The sequence below is a fragment of the Anomaloglossus baeobatrachus genome, chromosome 6 (assembly GCF_048569485.1).
Source record: "Anomaloglossus baeobatrachus isolate aAnoBae1 chromosome 6, aAnoBae1.hap1, whole genome shotgun sequence".
Classification (NCBI taxonomy): Eukaryota; Metazoa; Chordata; class Amphibia; order Anura; family Aromobatidae; genus Anomaloglossus; species Anomaloglossus baeobatrachus.
This window is the reverse complement of record NC_134358.1, coordinates 551,600,309-551,611,194: the sequence shown is the minus strand read 5'-3', so window position 1 is coordinate 551,611,194 and position 10,886 is coordinate 551,600,309. Positions and strand designations below refer to the sequence as shown.

General features: G+C 50.9%; 1 protein-coding gene across 1 annotated transcript in view; it reads left to right on the top strand.

Moving 5' to 3' along the window:
- The first annotated feature begins 359 nt into the window (after positions 1–359).
- C1GALT1 (core 1 synthase, glycoprotein-N-acetylgalactosamine 3-beta-galactosyltransferase 1) overlaps positions 360–10,886 on the top strand; it is a 32,912-nt gene continuing 22,385 nt past the window's right edge. The window contains exon 1 of the mRNA XM_075316861.1: positions 360–793. Coding sequence (XP_075172976.1) covers positions 562–793 — 232 coding nt within the window. The 5' untranslated portion in view covers positions 360–561. The remainder of the gene's footprint in view (positions 794–10,886) is intronic.

Sequence of the window (10,886 nt, the reverse complement as noted above, 5' to 3'; positions counted from 1 at the left end):
CTCTCGCAGGGTCGCGCAGGACCCTGTAAATAACCTGTAAAGGTCCATTAATCCGGCAGATGAGGCTGTGCTGACAGTCCAGTCCAATAATCCAGAATCTGAAACTCCGGCAAAATCTCCCCCAACTGTAACAAACAGGAATATTTCCGCCCCACAATCCCGTCCGATACTCCAGTGCTCCGGCACCTCCACACCCCGATTACACCGGATTATCAGATTTTCTAACGGTTTCAGAGAAGCAGCCGGAAAAGCAAAGCTCTCATCTCCAGCGCCCGCAGCGCACTCAGTCCGTGTCGGGACGTGAGCACGAATGATTGACAGGTCGGGGGCACGTGACCGCTGCTGACGCCTGAGGGGCGTGATGACGTCAGACGCAGGGCCGAGGCCAGCTGATACCTGAGAGCCTGATTAACCTCCTCCTCGCCGGACGTGCTCCCATGGCTCCGGGGGGCGGGGCCTGGGCGGTAGCGCAGCAGGCAGGCGGCAGTTCCGTAGTGACCGGTGCGGGCGGTGATCGTCCAGAGCGCGATGTGACGGGGCCGCCGCCGGCTGACGCAGGACATGGCCCCCAATAAGTCGGTGCTGAGTCTGGCCACCTTCCTGTTCGGCCTGGCCATCGGCTTCATCTTCTGCTACGTGATCGTCAGCATCGCCCTGCAGGAGAGGACGGACGAGCTCCCGGCGGACATCCTGCACAACGACCCGCACGGCCGGCACGGGGAGCAGCACGGGGAGCACCGGCCCCTGCCCGGGAACATCATGGACTTCAACGCCGACGCCCGGCAGCACCATGGTAACCGGGACCGACCCCCTCCCCCCATGTGTCTGTGTGTGTGCATATATATATATATATACACCCCACCCCCCCAACATCAGCCCCATATATATACACCCCCCCCCCAACATCAGCCCCATATATATACACCCCCCCAACATCGGCCCCATATATATACACCCCCCCCAACATCAGCCCCATATATATACACCCCCCCCCAACATCAGCCCCATATATATACACCCCCCCCAACATCAGCCCCATATATATACACCCCCCCAACATCAGCCCCATATATATACACCCCCCCCAACATCAGCCCCATATATATACACCCCCCCCAACATCAGCCCCATATATATACACCCCCCCCCCAACATCAGCCCCATATATATACACCCCCCCAACATCAGCCCCATATATATACACCCCCCCCAACATCAGCCCCATATATATACACCCCCCCCAACATCAGCCCCATATATATACACCCCCCCAACATCAGCCCCATATATATACACCCCCCCCAACATCAGCCCCATATATATACACCCCCCCCAACATCAGCCCCATATATATACACCCCCCCCAACATCAGCCCCATATATATACACCCCCCCCAACATCAGCCCCATATATATACACCCCCCCCAACATCAGCCCCATATATATACACCCCCCCCAACATCAGCCCCATATATATACACCCCCCCCCAACATCAGCCCCATATATATACACCCCCCCCCAACATCGGCCCCATATATATACACCCCCCCAACATCGGCCCCATATATATACACCCCCCCCAACATCGGCCCCATATATATACACCCCCCCCAACATCGGCCCCATATATATACACCCCCCCCAACATCAGCCCCATATATATACACCCCCCCCAACATCAGCCCCATATATATACACCCCCCCAACATCAGCCCCATATATATACACCCCCCCCCAACATCAGCCCCATATATATACACCCCCCCCAACATCAGCCCCATATATATACACCCCCCCCCAACATCAGCCCCATATATATACACCCCCCCAACATCAGCCCTGTCACGAACAGCCGGGGAAGTCCCTCAGAAATCCGCAGCTGTTCACTGATTTGTTACACACGACTACTCTCTAGCGCCCCCCTTGTCTGCAGGCCAATTTGGGTACTGCAGGACAATGCATAAGATGAGGCTGCTGAGCTGATAATGCCAAATATTGGAGGTCTCACAGCAAGGGTAAATGTATATATCCCCGATTCCTGCTAATGGAATATTTATATACCTCGGTACCCTTAATGATAGCACTCCAATAATTCTATGCAATAACAATTACGCTGCCACCACCCAGACTTTCTACAGGTAGCTGGGAACCCGTTTCAGATAGCATAAGGCCCTTCGGGGTTTTGGATTCGTATATAAAGCATAAGGAAAGAAACTCTTAAATTTTTATATATTTAATCCGAAAATAGGCAGTGTTTAAAGAATATACAGGAATTTACAAAAGGGAACAATACACGTTACGGCATAACAGTTACATAAAATAAAAGGTATAAACGTGAAACTTACTAAGCTTGTGCCATAGAAGTGACGTCTGCTTAGGGAGTAGGAGGGAACTCCAAGAGATGTTAGAATCGGCCAGCATCACCCTTCATGATGCCCTCCTCGTGCTGACTGAGCCCCCAAGACAGGAACTGTCTCTTATGCTCTTGCTAGCCCCCCTTGCCTGTGACATCATTTTACAGTCACTTGTGGGCTGGGCTTGAGATGGTCACAAAGTTCCATAATTCTAGGGTTTTCCATATCTTTGCCCCTGGGTCACACAGGTGAAAGATATTAGCGTCATATTTAATATCTCGATTTTACAGTTACATTGATACCAAACACAACGCCTCTAGCACAATTTTACTGGCCAATACTAATTTGTCGTGATTCCGTCGATCTCCTCGTCAGGTGAGACGGTGCGCTGGGTTCCGCACGACGCAGGGATTCTGGCAATGTGTTTTTCATCTTTCTAGCATTAAAGTCGCACTTCAAAACCTGCTTTGGGAGTTTTCCCCGCCAATATTACAAAGAATTGTCTTTCTCTGCAGCTTTTGGCTTTTCTTCTACCATCACCCAAAGTCATAAATACCTTAAGCTTCCAGGCCAATCAGATAATCGCCATGACGACCTGTGGCTGGTGAAGAAGAGGGGGATGAAGTCCCTTCAACAGCTCTACATGACACCTCCCCCTTTTTGAGGTAGCATGGGAGATTGATTTGCCAATCGTCTCCTAAGCCTACCTCGCTGGCATCCCCCTGCCGGGACAGCCCATCAGCGTTGCCATGCTCAACACCCTTCCTGTGTTGAATGGTAAAGTCATACTGCTGTAGTGCCAAGCTCCACCGCAGTAGCTTACCATTGTCGCCGGCCACCCGATGTAGCCAGCTGAGAGGGTTGTGGTCTGTCACTATGGTGAAGTTGCGTCCATATAGGTAGGGCTGCAGTTTCCGCAGGGCCCACACTATAGAGAGGCACTCCTTCTCCACAGTGGCGTAGGCCACTTCCCGGGATAAGAGCTTGCGGCTGAGAAACCTCACCGGATGCTCTTCTCCCTTCCCATTTACCTGGCTGAGTACTGCACCAAGGCCAAACGCACTGGCATCTGTCTGAACTATGAACCGTCGGGTGAAGTCCGGAGCTTGTAGGATTGGGGAACTGGCGAGGGCAGCTTTTAGTGCCCTGAAGGACCGTTCACAGTCATCTGTCCAGGTGACTACTTGCGGTAGCTTCTTTTTGGTGAGGTCCGTCAACGGCTTAGCAAGAGCACTATAGTTAGGAACGAACTTCCTATAGTACCCTGCCGTACCCAAGAAGGACATCACCTGCTTCTTTGACTTGGGGGTAGGCCAGGAGGTGATGGCATCAACCTTCCCTGGCTCTGGTTTCAGGGTCCCGCCACCCACTCTGTGTCCAAGGTACTGTACCTCAGTCATGCCGATCTGACACTTCCCTGGCTTTATAGTCAGACCAGCGCTTTGGATCCGCCTGAGCACCTGTTCCAGGTGCCCCAGGTGTTCCTCCCAGGTGGGACTAAAGATGGCAATGTCATCCAGGTAAGCTACTGCAAACCCTCCTAGTCCCTCGAGCAGCTGGTCGACCAATCGCTGGAAAGTGGCAGGAGCATTTCTCATGCCAAAGGGCATGACAAGGGATTCATACAGCCCGAATGGGGTGATGAAGGCGGACCTTTCCTGTGCTTCCTTGGACATAGGAATCTGCCAGTACCCTCGACTCAGGTCCATGATGGTCAGGTACTGGGCCCCGGCTAAGCAATCCAGTAACTCGTCGATGCGTGGCATTGGGTACGCATCGGGTGCTGTGATTGCATTTAGCCTCCTGTAGTCCACACAAAACCGGGTTGTCCGGTCCTTTTTGGGAACCAAGACTACAGGCGAGGCCCATGCACTTTTGGACCTCTGGATCACTCCCAGGACTAGCATTTCATCGATCTCCCTTTTTATGTCCTTTTGTACCTCTAGGGAGACACGGTATGGGGGTTGACGAACTGGGGAATGACTCCCTGTGTCCACCTGGTGGGTGGCTAGGGATGTCTTCCCTGGGACATTCGTGAAGGTCATCAGGTAGGGCCGGAATACCTCCCGCAGCTGGGACTTTTGGTCCAAGGATAGCTGTGGGTTGAATGCCGCCTCCTCGATAGACCCTCCATCCCGGGCTGAGGCGAGCAAGTCCACCAAGACTTCACTTTCGCCTTCCTCGGGAAGACTACACACAGGAAGAGCAAAGGCTTCCCTGTCATGATGAGCTTTCATCATGTTGACATGGAAGACCTTTTGCCTCTTCCTGGCATGGTCGATGGTGACCACATAGTTTACGTCATTGAGGCGCTGATGCACCAGGTATGGACCCTCCCAGGCCGCCTGAAGCTTGTTCTGGGTCATTGGGACCAGGACCCACACCTTCTGACCCACTTCATACACCCGCTCTCGAGCGTGTTGGTCGTACCATCGCTTCTGGCTGGCCTGGGCTTGCGCCATATTCTCATGCACCATCTGCGTCATTGACTGCATCTTGTCACGGAGCCGAATGACATACTCCACAACGGACACTTCTGGGGAATTCAGTTCCTCTTCCCAGGATTCCCTTACCAGACCAAGAGGCCCCCGGACTCGTCTGCCATACAGGAGCTCGAAGGGGGAAAATCCCGTTGAGGCCTGTGGTACCTCTCTGTAGGCAAACAGCAGGTGTGAGAGGTACCGCTCCCAGTCGCGTCCATGTGACTCAACCAGCATCTTAAGCATCTGCTTAAGGGTACCATTAAATCGCTCACACAAACCATTGGTCTGTGGGTGATAAGCGCTTGATATCAGATGCCGCACCTGCATTTTCTTACAGAGAGCCTCCATTAGACGAGACATGAACTGAGTCCCCTGGTCGGTAAGCATCTCCCTGGGAAATCCTACTCGGGAGAATATGGTCAAGAGGGCATCTGCCACCTTATCGGCTCTAACTGAGGACAGAGCCACTGCCTCCGGATACCGGGTAGCATAGTCTACCACAGTAAGGACGAACCGTTTTCCAGAGCTGCTGGGGACGGCCAGAGGCCCGACAATGTCCACAGCGACCCTCTGGAAAGGCTCCTCTATCACCGGCAAAGAGATCAGGGGAGCTTTGGGAGCAGGCCCTGACTTTCCCACTCTTTGACATGTGATGCAGGGAGCGGCAGTAGTTGGCAACATCTGTCCCCATTTTGGGCCAATAGAAGTGGTGAGACAGCCGGGCCTTGGTTTTGCTAACCCCCAAGTGTCCGGCGAGTGGGATCTCATGGGCAATCCGCAGCAACTCACTCCTAAAGCGGTGAGGCACCACCAGCTGTTTTTCCTTCAGCCACTCTTGTTGGGGGTTACAGGGAATTGTCTCCCGGTACAACTTTCCCTGGTCCCAGAATACCTTCTCCTTATCGGTCTCGGAAGAGGGCTTCTCTGCGAGGTCCCTTAACGTCTTTAGACTGGCATCAGTTCGTAGAGCCACCTGAAACTCTTGGCTAGAAGCAGCCAAAAGTGACGTTAAGGTTCCAACCTCACCAGGACCCTCTGGGACCTGCTCTGGGTCCGTAACCAGTTCCGTTATCCCTCTGGGTGAAGAGGTGTCAGCAGGCAAGGTTTCATTTGCGTTCTGGGCACTCTGACTGCGGGTGACAGCACCGATGAAGGCTGTCTCCCCGGGGAATAACCACTCTTCCCCATCAGCCTGACAGGTACTACTGGCTGTGTCACTGTCCGCTGTGACACTGCTCAGCTGCATTCGACCACTGTCCTCGTGGTTCTCATGTCTGCCTCCATCTCTGTCAGCACAGACACTTGCTACCTTGGGGTTGTCCTCAGCCACGTCACCCTGCCGCGTGGCATGGCTGAGTTCCCCTGTACAAACCTCCACTTTATTACCATGCACAACATTTGTAATCACGTTCTGGATATCCGCATTCGGGTCGCATGACTTATCAACAACATTTGCATCACATGATTTAACAACATTTGCATCACATGACTGATCAACAACATTTGTATCACATGACTTTTTGGATTCGGGAGGATCATCAGGGAGAAATTGTGCAACTAATCGCCCCAGATCAGTCCCCAATAAAACATTGGTTGGTAGATGTTCATCCACCCCCACTTCCCTCCACCCCTCTCCCAGCACCCCAGTCGAGGGGAATCAGGGCCATTGGGAAGGAGTGGTGGACACCCCCCGCCAAGGCGACAGTCAGGAGTTTTCCCGGGATAAAGTTTTCAGGGGGTACCAGTTCAGGGCGGACCAGTGTTCTGTCGGCCCCAGTGTCCTTGAGCCCCACAGTGGGGGTTCCGCCTACGGTGACGGGGTGTAGGTTTTCGCAGGCCCTACCACCCGCCTTCCTTGCCAAAAGGACAGTTCCAGTGGGCCCTTGGGCCTTGGATGTGGGGTTCCTCTTCTGCCTCTCTGGGCAACCAGAGCTGAGGTGTCCAGGCAGGTTGCAGGAAAAACACCTGCGAGTGTCAGAGGTGGGCCGGGCACTGGTGGATGAAACAGGACCTACGGGAGGTCGGCTGGTAGGGGCAGGGGTGGTTGTAGTTGTCATCTTACCCCCTTTCCAGCTAGTGGTGGACGGCTTCCGCACCTCCGATGCACGGTTGGCCACATAGGCGTCGGCAATCTGGGCTGCTTTTGAGGCCTCCTTGGGCTCTCGGTCCATAACAAACTGTCGAACCTCCACAGGACAGACATGTAGGAGTTGGTCCTTCACCATGAGGTCCTTTAACTCCTCAAAGGTTGTAACGGACAGTCCTTGGATCCACTGGTCAAAGGTGCGCTGGAGCCCACCCTCCAAATCGCTGTAGCTGTCATGAGGTCCGAGCTGGAGGGTCCGGAATTTTTTTCGGTACACCTCCGGAGTCAGCTGATACTTCCGTACTAGGGCCTGCTTTATGGCCCCATAGTCTCCACTCTGCTCTTGAGGGAGACTGGCAAACGCGTCCAGGGCCTTGCCTCGCAGCCCTGGGGTTAAGTATTGTGCCCATTGTGTTGAGGGCAACTGGTACTGCAAGCAAGTCTTTTCAAATCCCCTCAGAAAGGTGTCCAAATCCCCGTCCTTTTCCATCACAAGAAAGTGCTCCGGTCGGGGCTTAAAGCTGCTGGCATTATTGGACTCACCGTTTAGTGAGGAAGATGTCTGCTGCCGGGCTTTGAGGATATTCAATTCATGGTCTCTCTGGGCTTGGCGCTCTCGCTCGGCTCTCTCAGCCTCTCGCTCGGCCTGAGCCTGGCGCTCGGCTCTCTCAGCCTCTCGCTCGGCTCTCTCTCAGCCTCTCGATATTGCTGAATGAGGCTTAGCCGTCCCTGCCGGTCATCTGCAGCGAATTGTTGTAGAGCCATCTTCAGGAAAGAGTCCATGTTGCCCCGGTCACTGCTCTGGCTTGCAGTTGATGGTGGGGGGACTCTGCAGAAGCACTATCCTGGGCTTGGCTTGCCTCCTCTTCTCCAGCACTGGGGAATGAACGTGCTCTGCGTCCCATTGTAAAAGTTCTTTAATGAGGTCTTGCCTCGTTTTGCCATAGCCATCAATCAACTTGGATCTGCAGAGTGCAGCAAGAACTTCCTTCTTCTGCTGATTGTACCAGGCTTCTGACACAGCATCCATAATTGCCAAATAAAAGATAGGATAGAAAACAAGAGAGAAGGGGAGGGGGTAACTGCTACACGTACAGTATTGTTCCAGGTATATTTAAACACTGAGTTCAATCCTCAAAACTTTTGCAAGTTTTTAGTGAAAGGGATGATTGCTCAAACCAGATCACTAATGCTTTATATATCCCACCGCTTGCCACCAATTTGTCACGAACAGCCGGGGAAGTCCCTCAGAAATCCGCAGCTGTTCACTGATTTGTTACACACGACTACTCTCTAGCGCCCCCCTTGTCTGCAGGGCCAATTTGGGTACTGCAGGACAATGCATAAGATGAGGCTGCTGAGCTGATAATGCCAAATATTGGAGGTCTCACAGCAAGGGTAAATGTATATATCCCCGATTCCTGCTAATGGAATATTTATATACCTCGGTACCCTTAATGATAGCACTCCAATAATTCTATGCAATAACAATTACGCTGCCACCAACCCAGACTTTCTACAGGTAGCTGGGAACCCGTTTCAGATAGCATAAGGCCCTTCGGGGTTTTGGATTCGTATATAAAGCATAAGGAAGGAAACTCTTAAATTTTTATATATTTAATCCGAAAATAGGCAGTGTTTAAAGAATATACAGGAATTTACAAAAGGGAACAATACACATTACGGCATAACAGTTACATAAAATAAAAGGTATAAACGTGAAAACTTACTAAGCTTGTGCCATAGAAGTGACGTCTGCTTAGGGGAGTAGGAGGGAACTCCAAGAGATGTTAGAATCGGCCAGCATCACCCTTCATGATGCCCTCCTCGTGCTGACTGAGCCCCCCAGACAGGAACTGTCTCTTATGCTCTTGCTAGCCCCCCCTTGCCTGTGACATCATTTTACAGTCACTTGTGGGCTGGGCTTGAGATGGTCACAAAGTTCCATAATTCTAGGGTTTTCCATATCTTTGCCCCTGGGTCACACAGGTGAAAGATATTAGCGTCATATTTAATATCTCGATTTTACAGTTACATTGATACCAAACACAACGCCTCTAGCACAATTTTACTGGCCAATACTAATTTGTCGTGATTCCGTCGATCTCCTCGTCAGGTGAGACGGTGCGCTGGGTTCCGCACGACGCAGGGATTCTGGCAATGTGTTTTTCATCTTTCTAGCATTAAAGTCGCACTTCAAAACCTGCTTTGGGAGTTTTCCCGCCAATATTACAAAGAATTGTCTTTCTCTGCAGCTTTTGGCTTTTCTTCTACCATCACCCAAAGTCATAAATACCTTAAGCTTCCAGGCCAATCAGATAATCGCCATGACGACCTGTGGCTGGTGAAGAAGAGGGGGATGAAGTCCTTCAACAGCTCTACATGACAAGCCCCATATATATACACCCCCCCCAACATCAGCCCCCATATATATACACCCCCCCCAACATCAGCCCCATATATATACACCCCCCCAACATCAGCCCCATATATATACACCCCCCCCAACATCAGCCCCATCTATATACACCCCCCCCCCCAACATCAGCCCCATCTATATACACCCCCCCCAACATCAGCCCCATATATATACACCCCCCCCAACATCAGCCCCATATATATATACCCCCCCCCAACATCAGCCCCATATATATACACCCCCCCCCAACATCAGCCCCATATATATACACCCCCCCCCAACATCAGCCCCATATATATACACCCCCCCCCAACATCAGCCCCATATATATACACCCCCCCAACATCAGCCCCATATATATACACCCCCCCCAACATCAGCCCCCATATATATACACCCCCCCAACATCAGCCCCATATATATACACCCCCCCAACATCAGCCCCATATATATACACCCCCCCCCAACATCAGCCCCATCTATATACACCCCCCCCCAACATCAGCCCCATCTATATAAACCCCCCCAACATCAGCCCCATATATATACAACCCCCCCCAACATCAGCCCCATATATATATACCCCCCAACATCAGCCCCATATATATAAACCCCCCCCCCCAACATCAGCCCCATATATATACACCCCCCCCAACATCAGCCCCATATATATACACCCCCCCAACATCAGCCCCATATATATACACACCCCAACATCAGCCCCATATATATACACCCCCCCAACATCAGCCCCATATATATATATATATATATATATATACACACCCCCCAACATCAGTCCCATATATATACACCCCCCCCAACATCAGCCCCATATATATATATACTCCCCCCCCAACATCAGCCCCCATATATATATATATACATCCCCCCCAACATCAGACCCATATATATATACATCAGCCCCCATATATATATACACCCCCCCAACATCAGCCCCATATATAAACACCCCCCCAACATCTGCCCCATATATATATATATATATATATACACCCCCCCAACATCAGCCCCATATATATATATATATATACACCCCCCCCAACATCAGCTCCATATATATATATATATATATATATATATATATATATATATATATATATATATATATATATATATATATACTATATATATATATATATATATATATATATATATATATATACACCCCCCCAACATCAGCCCCATATATATAATATACACACCCCAACATCAGCCCCATATATATATTTATATATACACCCCCCAACATCAGCCCCATATATATATTTATATATACACCCCCCAACATCAGCCCCATTTATTTATACACCCCCCAACATCAGCCTCATATATATATAATATATAATATATATACCACCCCAACATCAGCCCCCATATATATTTACACCCCCCCAACATCAGCCCCATATATATTTACACCCCCCAACATCAGCCCCCATTATATATACACCCCCCCAACATCAGCTCCATATATATACACCCCCCCAACATCAGCTCCATATATATACACCCCCCCAA